At 36.1% G+C, this 25,317-nt stretch overlaps 1 protein-coding gene across 1 annotated transcript in view; it reads left to right on the top strand.

Moving 5' to 3' along the window:
* Positions 1-25,317, top strand: part of col23a1a (collagen type XXIII alpha 1 chain a) — a 142,457-nt gene that overhangs the window by 107,747 nt on the left and 9,393 nt on the right. The window contains exons 6-14 of the mRNA XM_082176784.1: positions 9,151-9,177; positions 10,205-10,231; positions 11,632-11,658; positions 12,354-12,380; positions 14,957-15,028; positions 15,812-15,928; positions 22,291-22,317; positions 22,416-22,442; positions 25,064-25,117. Of these exons, the coding sequence (XP_082032910.1) occupies positions 9,151-9,177; positions 10,205-10,231; positions 11,632-11,658; positions 12,354-12,380; positions 14,957-15,028; positions 15,812-15,928; positions 22,291-22,317; positions 22,416-22,442; positions 25,064-25,117 (405 nt within the window). The remainder of the gene's footprint in view (positions 1-9,150; positions 9,178-10,204; positions 10,232-11,631; positions 11,659-12,353; positions 12,381-14,956; positions 15,029-15,811; positions 15,929-22,290; positions 22,318-22,415; positions 22,443-25,063; positions 25,118-25,317) is intronic.

Raw genomic sequence — 25,317 nt, forward strand, 5'->3', positions numbered from 1 at the left:
TGTGTGTGTGTGTGTGTGTGTGTGTGTGTGTGTGTGTGTGTGTGTGTGTGTGTGTGTGTGTGTGTCATTCTTGAAACAAAGAATTGTCTGGTTCATATTTCACCCTAAAATCAAAAGTAAGATGTTTTTTTATATATATATATTACCAGGACATTTCTTTGTGAGATTCACTCCTATAGTAAAGTAATATGAAAATCTTACTGTTAATAGTTACATTTGTAATTTGCTATCCATCTATTTATTTATTTTTAGCATTGTAATGGGAATTGGGAACATTTTGAATGGTAGACTATATTTTGTTAAAAGAAATGTAATGTATGTATTATATTAGGGATGTGCGAGACTATTAGACTAGTGATGAAATGATACTGCTGCTGCTAGTTGACTTGGAAATAGCTAGTTATTTAGTTATTTTTTTTGCACATTTAATGTCTTGATATATATTTTTCAAAGGCTACGTTTAAATTACCGTGTTAATGTTACGTTTTGAAATGTATATATTTTGAATAAGTGTATAACTGCAGCAGAAAACAAAATATTTAATTTTACCTCTAATTTTTTAAAGAAATCTAATTTTAGATTTTGCATGCGTTGGTTTTCTCTGTGGCGCTCGCGGCGGGTTCAGAGAAATGTCTACTCGAAGATGAGCAAGATAAGAGAGTATTTTAACAGCCTACACTAAACCTTTTCATTTCATCTTGTCATGTCAAACTAGTTTAGAACAATTAAGCTATAGGCTTATGATGGGGCAATACGGTATGAAATTTTATATTGGATTAAATGAGAAACATGAATGAAACTTTCTTGACACCTGAACAGTTGCTATATCAGCTGTTGTCAGTAGCCTACAAGTCAAGATTTTTTGCGATTTTGCCGCCCGTCATGTTATGGCCGGTGCACATTGTACGGTTTTGGGCTGTCCCAGATGAAAGATGACCATTCTTGGTGATTTCTGTGGTCGTGGCTCCTAACCGGTGGTCCTACATCGTGCAGTGAGAGAAGTTCAAATACCGCCGTTGTCATGGTCTTGCGACCAAAGATTGCCAGCGTTAATTTTCTGACAATTAAGCATGATCATCTCACAGTCTGTTTGCTGCTACGACCTACATCTACTGACTAGCCAATAAAAATGCAACATAAAATGGCGAATTGATCAACGTGACATGGCACTAAAATGTAAAAAACTACTTGCCTCAAGCTCCATTTGCAAAATTCCCATGCCAAGTTGGCCTCTTTTCCCTAGCCATGACTGTGTCCATATTGTCCTCTTACGGCTTACTCCTCTTTTTCAGTCCATTTTAAAACCACACTTGCCGAAGTGCGATTCATCTGGATCTATTTGTCTACCACTAGTGTATGCTGTTGATGTTTTATTCTTCAATAGCCTACTAACTTATGTCGTAGCCTATGCTTCAATAGGTGTCATCATCGTACAGTCTACACACATCGTGAGCTTAGAATTATAAGGTTCTATCTCCACTTTTGGTCGAAATTGAGTTTTTGACATAATCTGATCCATTAGGTGTTTATTAATGCCTGTGTGGTGTTATTTTTGTAAAAAAAATATTTTGTTAGTAGTTATTAATAAAATGAACAAAACATAAACCGAGTTGGGATTATAAGGTTCTATCTCCAGTAGATTCAATATCCAATCAAAACCCTGAATCAACACGGACGGACCAATCAAAACCCACCTCTTAGCTCTGTAGCCTGGACACAGAGCTAAGGGCTGGACATTAGCCTGGACATTTGAAGCCGGCTATGGTTATCTGTAGGGTGATGGTCTTGTTGAGCTATAATAGTAGATTATACTACATAACAGTTTTGCCAGCTGGGATGTAAAAACTTTGATGCTCAATATCTACCCTAAACTACCCTAAACGGAGATAGAACCTTATAATTCTAAGCTCACGACATGTCGTACCCAAGTTTATTAGATCCATGTCGTACAGTGTTATAAGTAATGATGATCTTGTAGGATTGCCGAAATCGCAGTCAGTAGCAGGCATTAGACTAGTTGGTTGCAAAATTTCCATTTAAACGTTAATGAAAGTAGTCGTTGAGTACATCCCTAATGTAGGCTATATATATATATATTCATGGGTTTCATCAGGTCCCTTTCCACAGGTGTATAAAATCAAGCACCTAGATTATGAATGCAGACTGCATTGTGCTTGATTAATACACCTGTGGAAAGGGACCTGATGAAATCCATGAATATATTATAAAAACACCCAAGGCTTCTCTATGTTTGGCATGAAGCTGAAGCTCACTGAGCTCAATAGTAGAGTACTTCACTATGTGTGAGTTGATCAGATTTCCTAAACTGGAGCATGTCCATTAGCATCTGCCAAGCCTTTGCATCATCTGGAACAGAGTGACAGGTGCTTGTGTGAACTCGCCCCAAATCCACATCCTTTACGGTTTACAACGCAATCTTAAAATGCTTTCGGCTAGCAACTGTGAAACATACGCTAGTGATTTCACTCCATTCACCAGCAATAGCAGCATTCGCCGTCTTTTAAACAATCCCCTTTACTCCCTCACAGCGTGATTGTTCTTATCCTGTAAACTGGTTTGACAGACAGTTTGTGTTAACTTGCGTCATATGGCGAGGATTATTAATGACAAAAAGCAGATGATTTCAAGTAAATATCATTTACACTGTTACACTAAGCCCGAGGAGTTTAGCTGACGAGCAACAGGAGCCAAACAGGAAGTGTACGCATATACGTTTGATGGAATCCAGGTAGATCCTGGTTGATTCTGTTCTGTAAGTGTGCTGGGGTTAATGTTACTCGCATACATGAGCGCAACATGTGTGTAGATGCCTCGCCATTGTTCTTATACGCTCAGGTGGTGCCCACATGCTGTCGGTGCTCATTTGAGGCCATGTTTTGATTAGCAGTATCGTAAACAGACTGTATTACATGCAGACGCAGCCTGAGAACGCCTCACACGAGACTGTCATTGGCTCGATCCCTTTGAATTTGAGCACGATCCTTTTGGATTTGTCCAACACAACACTTTGAGAAGTTACTGGAGGAGATTGCTAGTAAAGAATGATCCAGTTGCACGGCCGCATACGTCGCTTTTATTTTCTTCAGAAAATCTATATTCTGTCACTGAACATCGGAGACCAAATGTGTCATATGAAGGATTTTTATGAATGTTCTTGACATGGTAGTGTTTCTTTTTTTTTAAATCCAGGAACTTCTTTCTTGGCAGGCCGGTGCGAGAGAAATGAATGTCACATATCCCAAGTATGTACTTGAAGTATAAAGCAGTCAAATAAACGATATTCCCTTCCGAGAAGAAAGGAGAACAGAGAGACGTGGAGACTTCATGGACATTGGATCCAGATGAGGGTTCGTCTCTCCCTGCAGAGTCACAAAGGGATGAGATTTGGTTCTTGGGTTTCTTTCATGCAGAAAAAGCAAAATCTGGGTTTGCATTGCGTGCTTCTCTGTCCATTATCCACTTCAGTGTCTTATATAACTGGCCTAATCTGTCTTTTCAGTTTAAAACAAAAAAACGAATGAATCATTGATCAATTCACAATCAATTTAATATTTAATTTTATTCAATATGCATAATCCTTGAGAACATGAATATATATTACACATTGTGTCTGGTTTTACAAAGATTAAATAGTTTTAAGTGGTTAAATTATTTTTCTTTTATAAATGAACACTGTGAAATTCTTAAAGATAAGGAATTAATGACAGTTCATTTCCTCCATATTGTGACGAGTGAAACAGATTTTTAAAAATGTTATAAATTTAGGACAGGACTTGTTTCTATCCATTGGTTGTTGATTGGATTTTGAGATATTGACAGCACACTCCAAAATGAATGCATGCTTATAATCGATTGTGAAGAGGCAGGGTTTAAGTGGACTAAATGATAAAAGTTCGATTAAACATGACAAAGTAAAAAAATCCATGGATGAATTGTTCACAGTGATATCTACACCATGCTTTCACAAAACAGATAGGGTGAATTTTAATTTCATGCCGACTTTAGTAGCCTTTTGTCTTGTTCATCTAACATTTGGATAGGTGTATGCTTCAGTTTTTTGTAACAATTTGCAAATGGGTAAGAAAAATCTTAAATAAAATGTAATTCGATATACAGTATATACTCTGGAAACAAGGCTTAGGGCCAGATTGATTAAACAGGGCAAATTAGCGTGAGAGCGCAATTCCAAAAAAGCACAGATGGGAGTGGAAAGTTCTGCACAAATGCAGCCGGATCATTTCTATAATGACCAACGCTACCAAGATTATTAGCGAGAATTAAAGCGTCTTAAAGACATGCTTTTTTGGGGTGGTAAATAATGGAGCAAATACCAGTAAATTGACGAACGCAAACCTTAGTAAATCACATTGCATGATTGATTTAAATGCTCTCCTCCCATAAATTTTGCGTCTGAAAGGGAAACTCCTACAAATGCATTTGCAATAAGGTCAGCAGCAAAAATAACCATATTCAGCACAAATTTTTCACTGCGTGTCTTTATTAAATCCTAACAGTAGTTTTTTAATGTCAGTAGATGGTTTGCGCTGGCGCTTAATGTCTTATGCAATATTTCTTCAAGTAAATCTTGTTTAGATATTTTTTTACTGGAGAAATGACAGTGCATTAAAGGCTTAAAACCAGATATTGGCATTGAAAGATAGGACATTTCTGCACAGTCCAACCCAAACACAAAATCTTAAGCAGGGTAGAGGCAGTCAAAACTGTGAAAGATTCTTTTGATTAAAACACTTGAGTCTTAATTTGACTCGAAGGGCCCATTGATACAATCCCCCCAGATTTCCCTCGCAGCACCATTGAGCCCACCACAAAGTCCAATATTAGAAGGAATGCTTTTGTAGGCCTGAACTCAAAGCGTTTTGATTACCCTATGATGGATTTGCGATATATAGCAATGATGAAAAACTTTAACGCTGGCAAAGGGCAACAGGGAAAAAAGTCATTATTTCATTTTCTTGCGGCTTTACTGGTAATCCGAATACTCTTTCTCACTCCTTTGCACTTTGTGGTTAAAGATATGTGGTAAATTCGTGCTACTTTGGAATGTTTTCCTGGTGTTCCTCCTTGGAATTCGGTGGTGCACACATCAAAATAATACATCCAGGATTAATCTTCATTTAATTGTTTTATGAGAGGTTTTTCTTGGAGGTTTTGTACTTCGCTTGGCCGTTCAGCATGTTGCTGGAGGAGAATGAATAGCAGGTTGAGGAATAACGGATGGATTTCATTTTTTTTCACGGTTACCAACACTCTTCAAGGGGTTGTAAATTGAGTTGTGTTAGTTCATGTGTGGCATCCATATGGACCTTCAGGTGCGAGACAGATAACAAGAACATTTGGAAATGTGAAGGATACGTTCATGGATCATAATGAGAGTGGTGTTTGTCCATGCAAAACTCAACAGTGGCTGTGTTTCTAAGGTTTTTGAGGAAGAAAACCTTAATCCCCCAATCACTTTGATGGATTATTCAATTACAAATGTAAGAGTATTTGGCCTTGAGGGTCAACAGATTGAGACTCAGCAACAGTGACCAATGGGAAGACCGACCTCCTCCAATGATGAACTTAAGGTGTCTAAGACCCTGAGTACTCGGGTCATAAATCAGAGTTAGATGTCTTAGCCGATTCGTTCATTTCTCTTGCAGGAAGTCCGCTGGCATTGACCTGTGCACATGGTGTCTGCTCACCATGAGGACACACCACAGAGAGCAGGCCATGTAAACGCTCCCAGATGTATGATTAGAGCTTCCAGCACGTCCTCAAAACAAACGTCCTGTCCTTAACATACCTCTGGGAACACTTAAGACCAGGGATTGTTTATTGTCCACAATGGACTCGTACATCTTTTGTCTGTTTATTCAAAGGCAGAAGCTTAGTGTTCGTTGTTTTAGCCCTGGATGTTTCCTTACTTTTGGGGTACAGACACTTCATTGAAGTTTGAAGGGCACTAGAACTTGTGTTCACTTCATACGCACGCAAACATGTGAGCATTTTCCAACAAGTTTAAAAGATACATTTTAAAAAGAGAAGCTACATGAAGGTGTGTGTAGACAGTATTTTTTAATACTTGGAACTACTTGTTAGTGCTGTTTGCTAATGCATCACTGTTGCTCATGATTAGGGATTTGAACAAACTAGCATAAAACATTAAAGCTACAATATGTTTTGTTTTTTGTTTTTTTGCCGCTAGGGGTCGCTAACCTCCTAAAATAACAAAGGCGTAGATTGATGACGCAGTGAATAAGCGGAATCATGGAACTTGCTGTCATGCTGATGGATCTAATAATGTTTATGGATGAGTGAAAACATTCATGTTTTTTAACATGACTGTGGTATGAAGCAGGGCACAATTGCTAATGAGAGACCGATATCAGCGCTTTTAATTCTACCGAACTAACCGCAAGTACTGAATTACTACTCAGGTCAGTTTATTTGACGAATTAAACTTGTGAGGTAATGCAGCGCTGTTTCACTAGAGGGCTTTTCCTGTTCTTCCAGTCTTATAACTTGGTCTAACGTTACACTATCATACTAAACAGCATTTGAATGTGTTGAAAGTTATGTTATTATATGTGTTATATGAGACTAGCATTAAGCTAGATCAACATTATAATAACATTGATCATATTTCAACATTTCATCATGTTGAGCTATATAACATTGATTTGTTTTATGTATATTTGCTCACCTGTCTAATAAAGTACATGCAAGAGCGTCTCGGTCAAGTCGTGAAGCTCTGTCAAGTCAAAGTTTGTCGCGGAGTTCCACGCTGATATTCATCCTCATTTTAGTTCTCCTTTTGTACCAAAGTCTGCTTGCCATGATCCATAATGTTTGAACGAAACAACAACAGCGCACCGCTAAACATTACGCAGTTGTTCGCTTTTGTCGCCATGGTTACTATGGCAGTACAAGCGGAAACCAGGGATAACAAGGATATTACGTCATTGTCAGGTGACAATGGACGGGCACTATTTAAAATTGGGAATTTCTCTAAATTGACTAATTCTTGGAAACATTTAGGATAATGTAAGTACACAATTGAAAGATCTAAAATTGTGCAAGTGGTTTTTGGATATTTTGATTAAAAATTCTTACATATTGTACCTTTTAAATATTAGTTTGTCTTTCTTCTGTGATTCTAGATCATGAGTGTTTGGAGAGCTGATCAACCTCTATCTGATCATTGTCATGAGCTGTAGGGAGGGAGATGTTCATTTCAGTGTTCTGTGTTGAGCAGGTAGATATGATGTTGTAGTTGCTGTCAGGCTCACTGTAAACCCGAATAAGTTAGCAGAACTCAAAAAATTTTAGGCAATCGATTGCCTCAATTTTTTTACGTTTTGGAATTCAAAGTTTAAGTAAGCAGAACTGGCAGATTTTAAGTTTGTACTTTAACATTTCATGTTAAGAACAATTAAAATCAGAGTAGGCTACACTATTTCATACATTTAACTTATACCTTCATGTAATCTCAAAGTGAACACTTGTTTCATTAGTATTAACTTATAGTTTTAACAAGCTAGTTTGCTAACATACTATTATGTTATCATGCTAACAATAGTATGTTTTACAGCACTTGCTGCATGAGAGCAACAATATAAAGATTACATTTGCTCTCAAATCAAGCCGCATGCACCACTTGTCACCATGATGGTAACTATCCTAAAACCAACATTAACAGAAATTCTTCTAAATTAGCGTAACAAAACATTAATCAATACTCAATCTCCCACTTATCATTAATCTTGCACAAAAAAACCCCCCATTATATTACACTTAATTTTAGCATTTACTCTCCCATTCAAGTGCCATCGCAAAGCATGCTGGGAAATAGACATCCCAGCCGTTTCAGTTAAACTTAAGTTTGTTTAAATTAAAATAAATCATTTCATAAAACTCAAAACAATGAAACAGTTCCGTTTACTTAAAATATATCAGTTCTGTGAACTTGAAAGAAAAAGAAAGTGCTAAATACTCATAAAAGTTAATTCGACTGAACTAATTAGTTTAATTTAAGTTTGTCCTACTCAAACCAATTAATTATTTTGAGCGTTAGGGTTTTCTCTCAATTTCTCTCCTAATTGACACCTTCTTTTTCCTCCCTCCATTAAAAGTGGTAATATAATTTCACCTCTTTTTTTCTTGTCCAATTTAACTCTAGTGGGTCAAAAATAAAGAAATTTAGTTTTTTTCATTTGACAAGTCTGACTGACCAACACACAGGTTGCAACAAGGCTTTCTTTTCTTCTCTTCTGCTTCAACTCTACTTTGTTCATGCTGTTTTGTTATATATCATGTTTCCCTTTCCCCACCCTAACACAAAGAAAAAAGTGAATGCATTTTTGATGTGTGAGTGCTACTAAAGGTACAGATATATGTTTCTAAGTTCAAAGGTCACAACCATTTTGATGACCTCCCACACTTCATTCAAAAGTATGTGAATTATTTGACACTGCGACTTTTAGAACAAGTCTGGGTGCTTCATGACACTTTTAAATCAGGGTTTTCACCTTTGGCATCAGGTCTTCAGAACAAAAATAAATTTTTGCATAAACTTTTTGCATAAAAGTAATAAAATAATAACTTATATGTTTAGCTGCCAGTGTTGAACATCCTTTCTATTTTTGACGCTGCACAGCCACTTTAATTTCTCAGTCTGATTTACGAACAACATGAGTGGACTATATGAATATTATTTGTTAAATATTTAAATGATGGAAAGTTGCACTGACATATCGTAAAATATGTCAGCGCTATTGTTTTGTCACAAGATGCACTCCAGTGATGTTTAAAAGTTACTTAAATGTCCTAATTTAACTAAGCCACTCCTGGCTTAATCTAAATATAATATACTGTAAATCTCTGTGAAACCAGGCCTTTATGTTGTAAATCAAAAAAACATGTCTCAATCCTCATCTTAAAAATAGAGGAATGACATAATGGCCAGACATGATCATTTTAATTCTGTTTTTCTCCTGATCCTCATCTTTTGATTTATCCCTCACACTTCCTTTCAGAGTCTATCCTTGAACTTACTCTTTTATATGACGGGCTGTCTGGGACTCCTGTGGTTTAATCGTCTGTGTTTTCTCTTTTTCCGACGTGCAGGGTCCACTTGGTCTGGATGGCAAACCTGTGAGTATTCCCCAGCTTTTAAAAGACAAGGATTTATGTGTGGAAAAGATGTTCTGAATTCTCACTTTTCTCAGTGTGACACTTTGAAAAGAAAAGTTGTCAATGATTTTATTATAACCAAATGCAGGCACCTCTTCACTAGACCACAGAGAAGTCTCCATTATATTATACTGTACGTTTCTGTGCGACCTGCACACAGACAGCAACACACGCCTCATCATTGTGTCTGCAATGACGTCTGACGTGTTTACATTTGACGTTGCATAAGAAAGTGACATAAGCAAAAACGGTAAAGATATTAGATTTGAATAAGACATGAATGTAGCTTGAAACGGATTTGTAAAAATCCGTTTTCAAGTGATTTTTTTTTTTTTGCCATTCGCATTTGCTAAATATAATCGGATACTACAGAGCCCCTAAAGGGACATGGTGGTGGAAAAAATATGAGATGGGAGGAAAAAAAATATTGTAAAAGTTTTGCATTGCCTCAAGAAACTTTGCGTTCACTAGCAAAACTTTTGTTCTTAGCGAGCGAACGCAAAGTTTCTCTGGGGAACGCAAAAGCAATGACAATTTTTTCTCCCATCTCATATTTTTTTTCCATCACCATGTACCTTTATGGGATCTAATATGTCATTTCAAAGAGGTATGTGTATTTACCGTATGGGTGACATTATGCGTGACATAACCTCACTTTTTTGCAGAAGCTTGTAACTAAAATGGCCACCAAGTAGATGTTCCTTTCATTTGATTACATAAGATTATTGTTATTGTTTTTTTTTAACTACTATTGCTCATTAATACCGTTAAATCTCTGTCATGTAACTGACTGTTTGTGCTACGGACATGAATGATGGCTCAATTGTGTAACTTTTCTAAGCAATCAGAATTATGAGTCTTGACTTATGGAGGATGTGAAACAATCTCATAGACTTACATTGAAAGAGTTACCTGAGCCATATCTAGAGGCCAGAGACTTGGAGAGACTTCTCGTTTTGACTAGAAATTTAATTGATTTGTTTTGCAGGGTACTCCTGGACCTAAAGGAAGCCAGGTAAAAACAATTTCAAATATTTACTGTACCGTATTTAATATTGTAGACCAATAAGTGCGGTTAACTTTTGCTTTATAATAGGTTTATAAAAGTTACCAAAATGTACACACATCTGAAAGCTGTTCATTTGTACTGTGTAAAGGAGAAATTATGGTTTTATTTTTGCATGGCATCAGAGGGATTAAACTCCTATATAAGTTTTCAGACCATTTATCGTCTCAGATATAGGGTCACACACACCACAAAGTGCCTTTTACCATGTATGTCTATCCCCAAATGAGATGGAAATAATGGATTACACACCAAAAAGAGAGAATTCATCATTGTTAGCTTGTGCAGCGGTGGTTTATAAACCCTGCTGTGCTCTTTAGCGCTGCCAAGGGAAGCCCATTTGTCCAATGTAACGTAAACCACTTCTTCTGGAAGGCAGACCACCTCCAAGCGCCATTCGTCTGTCGCTTCCTGTGAAAGACAGTTGTTTTGTTTTGACTTGCATGAAAGAGTCTAAGGTCGTCATACAGTGGGTTTCAATCAGGCATGGAAATGTGGGATTCTGGGATGCATATAACTGATGTGCATTGTAGAATATTCCATATCTAAAATGAGTAAGAGGTTGCAATTGAATCGGTTGCATCTGATTTTATAAAAATGTGACACAGATTCTTTGAATGACATGACTGACTCTGATCTTTTTAATTCCAGTGTGTGTGTGTGTGTGTGTGTGTGTGTGTGTGTGTGTGTGTGTGTGTGTGTGTGTGTGTGTGTGTGTGTGTGTGTGTGTGTATATATATATATATATATATATACATGTATACATGCATTTATTTATTAGGTTTTTGAGCCAACAAAACTTGCTCAATTTTTCTTTTTTTCCCCCTTTTATAAACATTTTAGATATAAAAACTAAAATAGTTTAAAAAAGTGTCTGATATGGGTCACAGTGAGAAGGTCATGTGAACAACCTCATAAAAATATCATATTTGAAAAATGAAAACACCGTAGACTCAGACTCTCATTTCCAGTTTCACTCTAACCATTTTCGGTCAGCTGTACGTCCATCATATTTTTATGATGTTTTGATCATGTTATTGATCAATAACTTTTGATCATGTTATTTACAAGTGACTTTTAAGATCAAAGATTACAATTATATCTAGTGCAGATGTGAGGTGCTGTCTATTATTCTATTTAGAAAAAAGATGACTTTGAAAACTTTGAAAATGAGGTACATGTGAAAGTTTATGGACACTAAAGACTCTTAGCGAATGAATTATGGTTCACATGCATGGTTTTTAGATACGTTTTTGAACTTCACTGCGTTTTCCCTTAGACTTTTGTCATATCAATATTTCATTTTGGACAATCTGTCTAATCAAAACACCCAACTCATTTATTTCCAGGGGCTGCCAGGACCAAAAGGAGATAAGGTACCCTTAGTATCTTTCTTGTCGAAATTGTACGTCACACACACACACGGTTTCGTTCCGTTTTCGATCTCAGCTTCCCAGCAAGCAGATGTTTTCCGATTTCTAAAACAACTCACAAATTTCATTTGCATTGGCTTTTGTCTTCAAACACATGTTTTGGAGGGAATGTAGACTGTGTCAGGCATCAAATTAGAGTAACAAGAAACCTGTGGTAAATGAAGACCGTCTTGAAGTATTTTTCTGATTGCAGTAAAAAAAATAAAAAAATAAAAACCACAACAAAACACAAACATGGAGCCTCAGGATGCTTTTTCACCTAGATCAGTGTTTCTCATTTATAGTCATTAGTAAACAGAGTTATGTTCATTTTCTGCCCTGATTTCATTTATCTGCTCTTTTGTTGTTAAATAGATGGTTTACTATACTGACAGTAAGCCAGTTTATATTATGAATGAGGATGTTTAAATGAGCTAAGTGGGTCAGGAAACTTTCTTTTACCTAAAACAAAAGTAGCTTATTATTGCTATACCACATAAGAACAGCCACAATCTGCCACATTACACAGTCAGAACACCTTAGCAACCGTCCACACAATCAAGAACCACTCAACTTCTTTTCAGAATATAGAAACATCTTTACTGAAGTTTATATAGTGCTGTGTTGCTAATTGAATGTCTTATCTATGTGTGTTTTAGGGTGACCAAGGAGACAGTGGACCAAGGGTTAGTAGTACATGCATATTTCTGTCACTTTGAATAGATCTATATATTCATATTTTCCCTTACAATCAGATAATCAGAATGTGCCTCAGAGTAATGCAGGAGATTCCTGACTGGCACATTTATGAAAATTGATGATGCATCATAAACCAGGATTGAAGGGCTGAATTGTGTGTGACAGAAGGCTGAATTCATTTGACTATTTTCTCTCTTTCTCATATTTTCTTCATCTTCCTTTATTCTTTTTTTTTCACGCACATCCAAAGAAGTGGCATAACTAAGATGTGCATGTGGATTAACGAGATGGGCAACTAAAGTAAAAATATGGGAAAAAATAAAATCCAAATCATTTTAATTTTTAAAATTTTATCTTTCTCTTGGGTTGGGCAATTTCTTTAGCATGAGCACGCCAACACTTGCTGGTGTCCCGGTCCAATCCAAACATAGAATTGTTCGACTGATATTTTGAAATGACCAAAGAAGTGTTGATTTTGAGTAGTGTGTTCCAAAATGTTAAATCTTGTCAATAGATAATGCACTTTTTCAGGCTTTTATTGATATTTTGATTCCCTAAAGAGTGTGCTGTGTGTGTATCTGTGTATGTGTCTGAGATAGATGGCATGTTTCAGAGCACAAAAATGTCTCCAGACTTCAGCTAAAGCTTAACAATCCTCCCTTTTGGGAAGCCCTCCCTGAAAAGGAAAAATACAGAGTAAATAATGTCTTTATTCTCCTCTAAAATTGCCACAAGTTTTATTTTAGGGTTGGGGTTAGTCTGTAGTAAATATAATTAGTGTAATTTATATAGCATAAGAACAATAGAAGTCAACGGGAAGCTTAGTTAGCTGAGCGTGTGTGTAGTGCTGAGGAAAGCAGCAGTGTGGGAAACCTCAACCATCCCTCAGGTCACCACATCCCTGCTAACTCAACCCTCATGCTCGCGCTGGCATCAACGTGCTGTGTCACTTTCTCTCTATGATGCTCTGTTTTCTCTTTTTCTCTTTTGCAAGCCTTTACTTCTCAGATTTCTGAAGCTGACTTTCATTCTTAGCCATGTACCGGTTTTACTGCAACGCAATTTAGCACGATGGTGAATTGCTATGAAATAATCTTTACACTTGTGACTTGTCTGTTTCCATTCACAACACTTTTCAGAGAGAGAGAAAGTGACATCTGTACTCACCTCAATGGTACGGCCTTATTTAAAATCTCTTTTGGCAGACAGAAAGTGCTGTGCTTCTCGTGCAGCTCTCTGTCAGCACAATCCAGCCCTATGAATGTGGTTTACAGAGACAAGCACACATAAATATGTTGTCCAGACAGATGTGATTTAAGACAGCAAAAATAAAACCATGGTTTTTGTCCAGGTTTATTTCAAGGTGGTAAGACCAACAATTTTAGGTACAATTTTCTGAATCTAAGTTGCGTTTTGGCAGTCCGGACACATTGTCCTTTTTGGTCTGCATTTAGAGCATGACAAAATTGCAAGTATTGTTTTTGGATTTTTATGACATGGCATGAATTTGAATAATTGATCCGGTCACATCCAATTTGAACACAAAATAATAGTATATTATATTAATACGTTTTTTATATTTTTGAAAGAAGTCTCTTGGCTGTATTTATTTAATCAAAGATGCGATAAAAAGAGTAATATTGTGTTCTCTATTGTAATATATTTTAAAATGTAATTTATTCCTGTGATCAAAGCTGATTTTCAGCATCATTACTTCAGTCTTCAGTGTCACATGATTCTTCAGAAATCATTCTAATTTGATGATTTACTGCTCAAGAGACATTTATTATTATTATCAAAGTTGTGAACAGTTGTGCTGCTTAATATGTTTGTGGAAACCGTGATACATTGTTTTTTCAAGATTCTTTGATGAATGGAAAGAACAAAAGAACATTTAACCGCATTTATTTGAAATATAAATATTCTGTAATATTGTGAATACATGTCTTACTATCACTTTTATGTCTTTTATTGTAAAGTATAAGTATAAAATGTATACATTTCTTTAAAAAGAAAACTTATTAACCCCAAACTTTTGAATGGCAGAGTATGTTATCCATTGACAAGGATGTTGGTCAATTTTGGAACCGAGTTTTTAATCGTCCAAATGGACGCAGTGTTTGGTTGACATTGAACATTTCAGCCAAATATCAGCCAAATTCTGCAAAGTGTTCGTCTGGGTTTGTTAATTCTCATTCCGGTGGCAGTGAAATGCTCTTTCAAAGCTCTTTTGATGACTGGTCTGTGTATCTCTGCTCCTCTGTTCATCCTGTTCCTCTCGCAGGGTCATGGCACTCATGCAGGTCTGCATAGTAATCAGATTCTCATTAAGGTTTGTCCCTTCACTGCTGCCATAGCCTTCATCTCCAAGCTTCTCCATGTCAAGGAACGTCGTCTTCCCTTCATGGCCCCTGAGATCTTGCTCAGCTTCCTCACTCTCCCTCTGTCTGAGTTTTTCCAATGCTTGTATTGTTTCTCCTCAACTTTCTCCTTTGTCTTTTCCTCCTCTGTCTGTTCTTCTGGGGACGTCCTGTCTCTTACTGTGGGGGACTCGCACGCACAGATGGTCTTTCCTCGTTACGATCACGGCTACATCTCGGCCGATCAGCCCAGTTTCCAGAGGCGCATGCTGAAGGTAGCATGTGTGCAAGGCATGTGCTGCGGACACTCCCCTTACTAGATCTTCATCTTCCTCATTTCTAACTTATGTCATGTAGCGTGATTGCTTGTGTTATTGTTTGTCTCAATATTTACAATGAAATAACCTCATCCATGTCTGAAGGATATGAGCGTTGCATGCAAGCTGCTGCTTCAGTGAATGTGTCTGATTCAGGGTGAATATCATATTTTTCCCCATAAAAATATTAGTAATTATATTTTACATAATGAAATTTAATGCAAAATAATGGCACAATGCAAAAATAATAATAATTAAAAAAAATTGTCCTGATAATAGATACACTTTCCTCCTACGATTCATCCCCTTAGATATACAGTATAATGAAACCTTATAGTGACAAAATTTACATTATACACTGAAAAAAATTGGTCTAGGATTAACAATTTTCACTAAGAAAATGCTAGTAAATTTCACAAATAATTACAAAGCAAGTAACACATTGAATTAAACGTGAAATTTTTAAGTAAAAAACTGAAATTATATTTGTCATTATAATTGTTGTTAATATTTATTTATGTAATATTATTATTCAGAAAAGTCAAATGACTTATATACAATAAACAACTGATGAAACTTGAAACATCATAGTTCTTCCATTCACTTTTTCATAAAATAAAAAAACCGAAATATATACTTCAAGAGAATGTTGTCTGTGCTTATGTGTGTGTGTCTCTTTTCCTGTGACTTACTTGAAAAATGTATTGTACTGTATATCACATATCTGTATTTTTTTATCAGGGTGATCAAGGACAAGCTGGCCCACCTGGACCTCCAGGTCCTCCTGGTGCACCCGGTGCAAGAGGGCCCCCAGGAAACACTGGGAAGGACGGCCCCCGTGGCCCAGCAGGAGATACAGTAAGACGCTTCAATCATTTGTACTTGCTTACGTGATACCTTAAAGGATGCTGTGCATAAAGGGGTCATCAAATGTAAATTGCAGAGGTTAAAGCACATCAGGGATACCATTTTTTTTAAGTATGATATTACGGATTCCTGCACATGACATGGGGGAAAAACAGGGCGTTTCATCCAAGGAGACAAGGGAGGCAGTGTCTCCTCAAAAGTGTGACATTAAAAAGTGTAAAATTCATTTGTTTTTATAAAGTAATAGTGTCTAATAGCTAGGGATGGGTACCGAAACCCGGTATTAAACGGGCCCCGGTGCTGAATTTTGAAAGACCGCTGGATCGTTAAGCTCGGACGTTATCGGTTCTGCTGTCGGTACTGGAGAAATTATGAAAGTAGCCTACACGTGCTATTTATTATTGCTATTAAGAAATTATTATCGTGCGAATATATATTGAACCATTTGTCTGTGATGCATTTTTGCTAAAGAGAGAGAGAGAGAGAGAGTGTGTGTGTGTGTGTGTGTGTGTGTGTGTGAGAGAGAGAGAGAGAGAGCGATCTTTCACGCAAAGCCACGGCGCGCGCAACACAACAGCCCTGCTTAATGAGTGACGATGAGGACAGAACATTCAAAAGGTTACACTTTAGATCTTTGATATTAAACTAATTTTATTTTAGATTTAGATTTTGGCTTCCAATGATTATAAAAAAGAAGATATTTGAGGTGTAACCATTAAAAACTAATAACTAAGCCACATTCTCTCCAGCGCAACTTCCTTCCCTTCACAGAGCGATGCGCTGTCATTTCTCCCTAAAACCCAAAAGTAACGTCAGAATCTGCACGATCGGTGATTGTTGTAAAATGTAGTCTATACTGTTGCTAAACTGCGGGACGCGTTTGATAATAAAAGGCTATTAAAAGTACCAAAATTGACGCAATAGACGCTGTTCCAAAATGCGGCGCACGCTCTGAAACACACCGCAACGAGACAAGCAACGTATATTTTGGGCTTCGTGTGCGCATCTAAACGATCAAATACACAAATATGTCAAAATGGCCGTCTTGGAGATTCACTTAAACAGTTTATTCACTTAAATACAGTTTATGTCTTAAATCGGCGTAAATAGTTGGGAGAAAATATGAGGCTTAATAATGATTAGATCTGCATTTGGTCTTAAAGAGGCAGCAGTCTAATAATCCTGCTGACGATTGCTCTATTAATGTGAATCAAACAACAAAAGGCAAAGAGAAAATCAGTCACAGCTCTTGAATGATATAAGCTTTAATCTATCTATGATAAACTATGCAGTGTTATTTTACATCTGACTTTATTAGATGTCTTTTTAACCCATATTACTCCTGAACAGTAATGTCAGTAGACATTACTGAAATTAAAGCACTGGGTATATAATTTGTATATTTGTTTTATTGTATACTTTTTTTTTTTTTTTGACCATGTGTTTGTACTTTGTTTTTGGCGTCCTGTCTGTCTATATAAAACACAAAAGCCAGCACCCTTCTGCATAACATACATGTTTTATTTGTTTTGTTAAAGCATTGCTTTTTCTTTTGCTATAGATATTTATTTTACATTTCAAAATATAAAGCAATATTAATTATGTTCTAAATTATTTTTCCCCCTTTTTTTAATATAACAAAAAGAACCGATAAGAATACCGTTAAAGTACCGGATCGATAAGGAGTATCGGTAAGAGTAGTAATACCGTTAAAACCTTAACGATACCCATCCCTACTAATAGCGATACTAGGAAAGTTGCAGCTGGAGTCTGCGTCTTTCTTGCCTCCCCTGAGCCCATTGACTTTTAACAGACCCCCCAAAGTGTGCGGTGGGTTTGGTGGGGGGTAATTGAGAATGAATGGGGGAGAGTCATGTGAGACGAGGCAATGCCTCCATCGTGCTATGATTGGATATGATCGGTAATGACTGGAAATGATTGGTTTGTGCGATAAATCCCGCCCCTTGTTTTCGTGCGCGTTCTCAAATCGGCCTGAATGAAGACAATGATGGCATTAATGGGAAGACTAATTAAAAAGTAAGTAAACAACTCAGCCACTTGGATAACACCGCTTTATGTACGTTAAAATCAAATATAAAATCCTTATTTCCATGAATTTCTAATATATCAGCACATTTTACTAATTTCTTTCTAATTCATTCCCTCATTTTATTAAATCATGACCACGTTGTGATAATATGTTACCTTGTTTTAGTTCAATCAAAACAAGGGAACTAATTAATACAACGTGGCCAAGATGTACTAAATCGAGGAAATGAATTAAGTTGTGGGAACGAATTCTTAATTCTTTGCCACGATTTAACTAAAACAATGGAACGAATTAGTAAATGGTGGCCACAATAAACAGGAATATATTGATAGATTATGCAAACAAAGACAATAGTGTCATTGTTCAGCTGAAGTCAGTTCAGTGTTGACTCAGTTCAATAACTGTGTAAAGTTCATCAATTATGAAACAAGTTCACTTGAGCTTTAAAGCACTTCTGGAGAAAACAGTGATGTCATCATTCAGCTCAGTTAAGTCGGCCATTTTAAAGGCTGTCTCAATCGCAGAATCCTTCCAGTGCACTGCAACGTTAGACACGTAACATGTTTACACGTATGTAACAATCAAAGTATTTATTATAATGTAGGCTACCTAAAAAAATGAATGTGTGAAAAATATCAGTTCTCCTGTTGTTCATAAATACCAGTAGTGATATTGTATAATGTGTAGTGAGCCCTTACTGTCCTTAGTGTCCAAATTTGTGTACACCATAGGCTAGACTGATTCACGACCTGCATACGCCATAGGCTATACTGATTCACGAATTGTTATTCACGATTGAGACGTCAGGGTGCCTTAGTTGTCAACAAAAATTATTCATTTAGTGCCAACAAAAAATATTAAGTTAAATTAAATTTGACATTTAAATGGATTGAACATAATTCAATTAGATTGTGACAAATTTTTCAAGAATTTTGTTGCTTTAGCTCATTTTAGCAAAGTAATTTGAACAAGCTGCTTAAACAGACGGCGTAGGGCACTAACTACCAAGGGGGCACCGAACAGTGATGTTTACTGAGGGGCCCTGATTGTACAATTGGATTTATTATCTGAAGATGTTTTTGTACTAGAAGCCTGTGGTTTACAACAGTTACAGGTTGTACTTTAAAGGTTAAAGGCATTAGCATTTCTCCGCTCAGGCCTCTCATCTCACGGTTGTGTTTTGTTCAGCGAGAGGTGATGGAGAGAGAGAGAGGTTAGAGGGGAAGGGGGCAAATCCAGTTCATCATTCCCCCGACGGGGCGTTTGAAAACCACAGCCAATGCCAGTGCACTAAAGCTGAACCAAATATAGATTTTAAGGCTCAAGACTCATCTGGTTTGGGTAAGACACGGCCACACTGTGTTCTTGACAAGCTCTGCTGTTCCTGAACGTCCCGAAAGAGATATGGCGCAAGTCCTGGTTCAGGAACAGTTCTCACAACATTTCTCGCCTCAGGTCCCTTCAAATGAAGTTCATCCTTTATAGTGTCTTATCAGAAAGGTAGCTTTATTAGGACTAAACGTGAACTTGAAATGATATTATTTCGATCTGAAGTTGGAATGATTCATGAGAAGCATTCATGGAATATTTACTCTTATCCCAGAGCTCAAACTGGGCTGGTTCTCACCGACACACTAGCCTGTCAGTTCTTTTCACAATACCAGGAATTATTCTTGCGTAGCGGCAGATTATGAGAAAGCCAGTACACATTCTCTTCTGTTTCTGCTCGATAAGATTGTCTGTCCTCTCACTCTGACTGTTAGTTTCACAAGCCAAAATGTTGACTTTCACCACTAAATCAGCAGCATATTATAGCTTATTCTGGCCAAAAATCATTCATTCAGATATAAAGAGGTTGTCTGGTTGACATTTTAAATTACCAGACTCATTTTACTCGATTTTACATGGCATTTAGGGGTTTGGCAAACATGCGAGAGATGTCATTTACTTGAATCATCTGCCTCTATAGTTTATATATAGACAAAAGTTTAGGGCCAGTAAGATTTTTTTTTTAAAGAAATTTTTTTTTTTTTTTTTTTTTTTTGCAAGGATGTAATAAGTATAACATCACATAACATCACAAGAATAAATGACATTTTAAAATATATTAAATTGTAATAATATTTCACAATATTAATATTTCTGATAAAATAAATGCAAAATTGGTGAGCATAAGTAAAAATAAAAAATCTTTCCAACCCCAAACTTTTAAATGATATATCCCAAAATATGTCACTGTATATATGTCAAATGTAATGTATATATTTGTAAGTCAGATTATATTTATATAAATATATTTATAATATTTTATATAAATATATTAATAATATACTGTGTAATATAATATTATTATATGTTGTATTGTAATAAGTTATATTGGCCAGTCTTTAAGAATCACACAGGGGAAAAAAGTGTCAAAATAGGTCAACTGTTTAGTTTACTGTTAGTCACCTAAAGTGAAGTCCCAACACCTGTTTTACCCCCACTTCATGCACTGGAGTAACACAATTCTGATATCATTTGATGAGTCTCAAAACATAGTATACAGTGAATGCATATAAACACAAAGAGAGTGTGTATCTGTGCTGGCAGAAGTAAAGCTTTAAGAGTCCCGTGGATAAAACAAGAAGACATGTTCTGTTCTGGTGTAAAGAAACATTTTATGAAAGCTGAGATCTATGAAATTCTGCTCCATGTTGGTCACAGATGTTTCCTTGACATCTTACCAGCTAGTTATCTTCCATTGTTATGTTTTTCGCTTGCAAAACCGCCTTGTTAAGAAGCCCAGCTTGAAGGAAGGACGGGGAAAGCGAACAGCACAGGGCTTCTGATTTTCCCAAGCGCTTCCTCTGGTTTTGCTCATTTTTGACAGGGAACTGAAAATGATGTCTCTCTGTGTTGTGGCTGAATACCAGCTTTGAAGTCTGCTTGACATAAATTACTACATTTGACATGATTGTTTGTGTGTATGCAACTGTATGTATGGGCGCCATGTCTTCGATCACTCTGTAGATAATTTAGGTCCAGAATGAGGACAAGAATATCGATTACAAAATGAAAAACATTGCTTAACTGACATCCCAAGGAATTGTAATCCTACATACACCCAGGGCATCCAACACAAGATGCATGTTATGTACGCTGTATGTGTCATATGTGTATATGACAAACGCACACATACCTTGATTTTAATTATAAAAGGAGAATAAACATATGATAACCTTGTATCAGTAATGAGAAGGTGTTTGCAATTGGTGCCCAAAATCTGATGGTGAACGTTCAACTAAAATAACCAAAGCTTTATATCACTGCCCCCTAGTGGTTAAATGAGAGACACACCAGTCTCTGCGCAGACCCCATTTTAAAGGGATCGTTCACACAAAAATTTACATTTTGTCATAATTTACTGTCATAGTTTCTTTCTTCTGCTGAACAAAAAAGAAGATATTTTAAAGAATGTTGGTAACCAAACAGTTGACGGTAGCCATTGACTTATTTTTATTAAATTTTTTCTACTATGGAAGTCATCAGCTACCGTCAACTGTTTAAATAACCATCAATAGAAGACCGTCAACTCATATAGTTTTAGAACAACTTGAGGGTGAGTATAGTGTTGACAATTAATTTTTTATTTTTGGGTGAACTATAAAAAAAAGAAAAAAAAAAAACCCAGTGAAAATTAACTCCGTGACCAACATTTTTAAAACTATTACTAAATAAAATGCAATCAAAAGCGGCCTCTTTTCTGATACTAAATGACATAATTTTCCTAAAAATCCTGAGATGTGAAACCAGGCATATCTTGTTGCAAAATGTAACTACATTATCGCTCCGCACTTTATAAAGTTGTATATATAATTATATGTATAATGTCCAACATTATTCGCATACATATAGTATACTTGCGTATTATATAGCATATTTCAACTGCTTGATTGCTTGTATTGTCACAAAATGTAAACTATATTATTCCCCAGCTCTAATCTGTGACTGTGAGACATGAAAATAATAAGATATTATAAATATCTTACGATATGTGAAAAGCGCTATACAGATAAATTTGACTTGACTTAACTTATGATATTTAATGTGAAACTCATACCACTAACCCAATCAAGCCATTTAATGTAATAATGATGCACTTTAGGACTGGCACATATGACTTTCGGTTCTATAGCGCTGACAGTCTCCTTCAAAACAAGAGCTCTGGCATCAATCAAACACTGACTGTAAATTTGTGGACGGTACATCTTAAAAGTTTGGTGTATTAAAGTAACTCTTAAATACTTCTCTGTCTCTCTAGGGTGTTCCTGGACAAGATGGAATAGAGGTGCAGCGCTGTTTATGATCATCATGGCCGTGGTCTTCATGGCTTACATTATATAATTGTATGTTACTTTCTTTCAAACATGTTTTCTCTCTCTGCAGGGACAAAGAGGTTTACCAGGAAAACCGGTAAGATAAAAACACAAACCCTGTGTGTGCGTGAGTGTGTGTGTGTATGCTCATCCTTATGATCAAGATGTTTCTTGTTTTTTAGGTAAATGTCTTGCTTTCTGAATTTTATGAAAGACTAAATTCTTTCCTCTCGGCATAAATTTGAACAGCATGTTTGAGTGTTTTGTCCTTTGTGCTGGTAAGTGCTTGCTGACTTCAGCTGTCCTTAAACACACTGACGTCTGGCTGCACTGACATCTGTATGATGTCTTGAATTATTTTCTGCCTGTTTTACTAGAAAGACTTTTAATGTGTAATAGCAGTTTAGTTTTAGTACATGTGCATGTTTGTGAGTGAGAAGCTAAGATGAGAAACATACATGTGAGTATGTTCTTAGCAGTGTTGAAGTCTCATGGGCCTGTTGTACATAAAGTCAGCATGAAATAGTGTTCGCAACCCTTTTTACTTCAGTAATTTGATTTATTTCTAAGTGAAACATGAAATAAGAAAAAAAAAAAAAAATTATGTATGAAAATTGAAAAGTGGCCTTTATATGTGGCTGGGAGGGTGACGTCAGCCGAAAAGGAAAGTTGTTTCAGGGCTGAAGCAAGCTTTTACATCGAAACATTATGCAGTGTTCCCAATAAGACCTTAAGACATTAAGAAAGTAAATAGGGTAAAACTTGCTTTTCATCTTGACTATAAAGATGGCATGAAATGGAATTTTTTTTAATTAGAAAATGTTCTAAATGCATCTTATTGATGTAATTACAGAAATGAATTGCAGCTGTAATTACATGCAGGTATTTTTAAAAGTATGTATGTACAGTACAGTACACAATAATAAGTGTGTATTGTATCAAATTATTAATTTAAATGTTAGTATATAGTAGTTAAAGACGCCTAATGTAAAGTAGCACTGAGCAGTTTCATGTCCATCCTTGTGTTGTTCAACTGGTAGAAGTTGATATGGCATTTAGAAAGTAATTAGTAATAAGTAATGCAATACTTTTTAGAGAAAGTAATTAGTACAGTAATCTAATTACACTGCTAAAGATTTTCTTTTTTAGAGTAACTCACCCAACACTGGACAACACTTGAACGTCATAATACAGAAAAAGATCTGTCGTGACTTACATTACATCGCAAATTTAACATGGATTTTTGTTGTTAAATGTCTTCAAATGTCTGTAAACGGGATGCGCTGTTATTCAGGTAGTTAGCTAGAACTTGTTCAGTTGTATTCTCTTAATTTCTCTAAAATGTTTCTCAAAACTGACCACAGAAACAGACTGTTAATGAACGTCTCCTGTAGCTCAGACAGTGGAGTGTTGGCGCTTGCGACGCTAAGGTCATGGGTTTGATTCCCAGGGAAAGCAAGAATTGATAAGAATATAAATGTGTACCTTGAAATGCAATGTCAGTTGCTTTGGATAAAAGCGTCTGCCAAATGTAACATGAACTTGCATTACATCATTAACTGGGTTTTGACCACTGATCTATTTAAATGACTGGATTGCTCATGACGTCATAAAAAGTGAAGCCACGGCGCCGCCATATTGGTATTCCCTGACATTCTATTGAATTATTAGCAAATCATCTGATTTTAATGAGAAAACATTACATAACGAGTCAGCGTTTTTATATCTGAAGTCTCCCTGTACATTCTTACAACCCAAACATCCTAAACATTTTAATGGTTATTTGTTTAAATAACATAAATAACAAATATATACTGATGAGACACCTCACCATTTGTACTGTATTACAAATGTCAAAATAATTCTTTATCTAAATCTACAGATTTATGCTTTGTAAGGCATGCACATGCAACTTAGTTCATCATTATTCACTGTGGTTATGTAATTATATTGTGTCATAAAATGCTGTTTTTATTCGTACAGTAACTGTAAATGATTCAACAGTGTTTTCATTAACGGCATGTATTTCGAAGCAGTAAAGATAACCACTTAAATGTTGGTTAAATGATACAAATAACACTTAATTCATATGCAAACCGTCATATAATTTGAGCTGACCTGTGGCTTTTTAATGGTTTACAAGATCTCCAAGAGTCTGAAGTGGATGTTTGTCAGATCAGGAAATAATATACACGCTTCACAACTTATTCAGAGAAATGAAGCTGACTGCGTATGGATTAAAAGCTTTATTTCTAAGCATTTATGCTGTCGCTCTGAGCAAGATGATGCATGGTAAACCTTTTTTTATATAATATAGAGCAAAATAATAATAGGGGATTGAATGTATAGTAATATTTATTGTATATTCGAATCATTTTCTGCTAATAATCCAAGATATATGTTCATGCCTAATATTTCCTGCATAATTACGTACATAAAAAAATCTATTTTGTGTTAGTTCAGTTACCTGTGTCGGCAGTGTGCAGAAAACACACCCATCTTAACAATTTCTATATCGCTTATCCTGCCGAGAAAGACCATAAATATTACAGATAATGTTCAAAGTATCTATTAATGTACATACATATATCTGAAAACAATTTATGTGCAGCTGATACCCTGCTAAGCAGGTCGATGTTGTCAATCCAGTCTTTCACATAGATCAGTGGTGTTGACAGTGGTGTTGCATTTTTGGACATTTTCCTAACTGTTTTACAGGGTGAAGTTGGTGATCAGGGTTACCCAGGACCACAGGGACCCTCAGGGTCAAAGGTCAGATTCTTGTTTGTTTTTTTGACACCTAAATCTTGAAAAGTTCATAATCATGATCCAAAAACATACTGTTTTCAAGGTCCTTTTCGTCCATTATGGTATTTAAATGAGACTTCAAGTAATATTTTTTACCCATTCATTTGTGTATTTATCTTCTGTTATGCACTCTTTCATTTTGTTTCTTTCAATCCTCTCATGCA

The sequence above is a fragment of the Leuciscus leuciscus genome (assembly GCF_965113295.1).
Source record: "Leuciscus leuciscus genome assembly, chromosome: 8".
Lineage (NCBI taxonomy): Eukaryota > Metazoa > Chordata > Actinopteri > Cypriniformes > Leuciscidae > Leuciscus > Leuciscus leuciscus.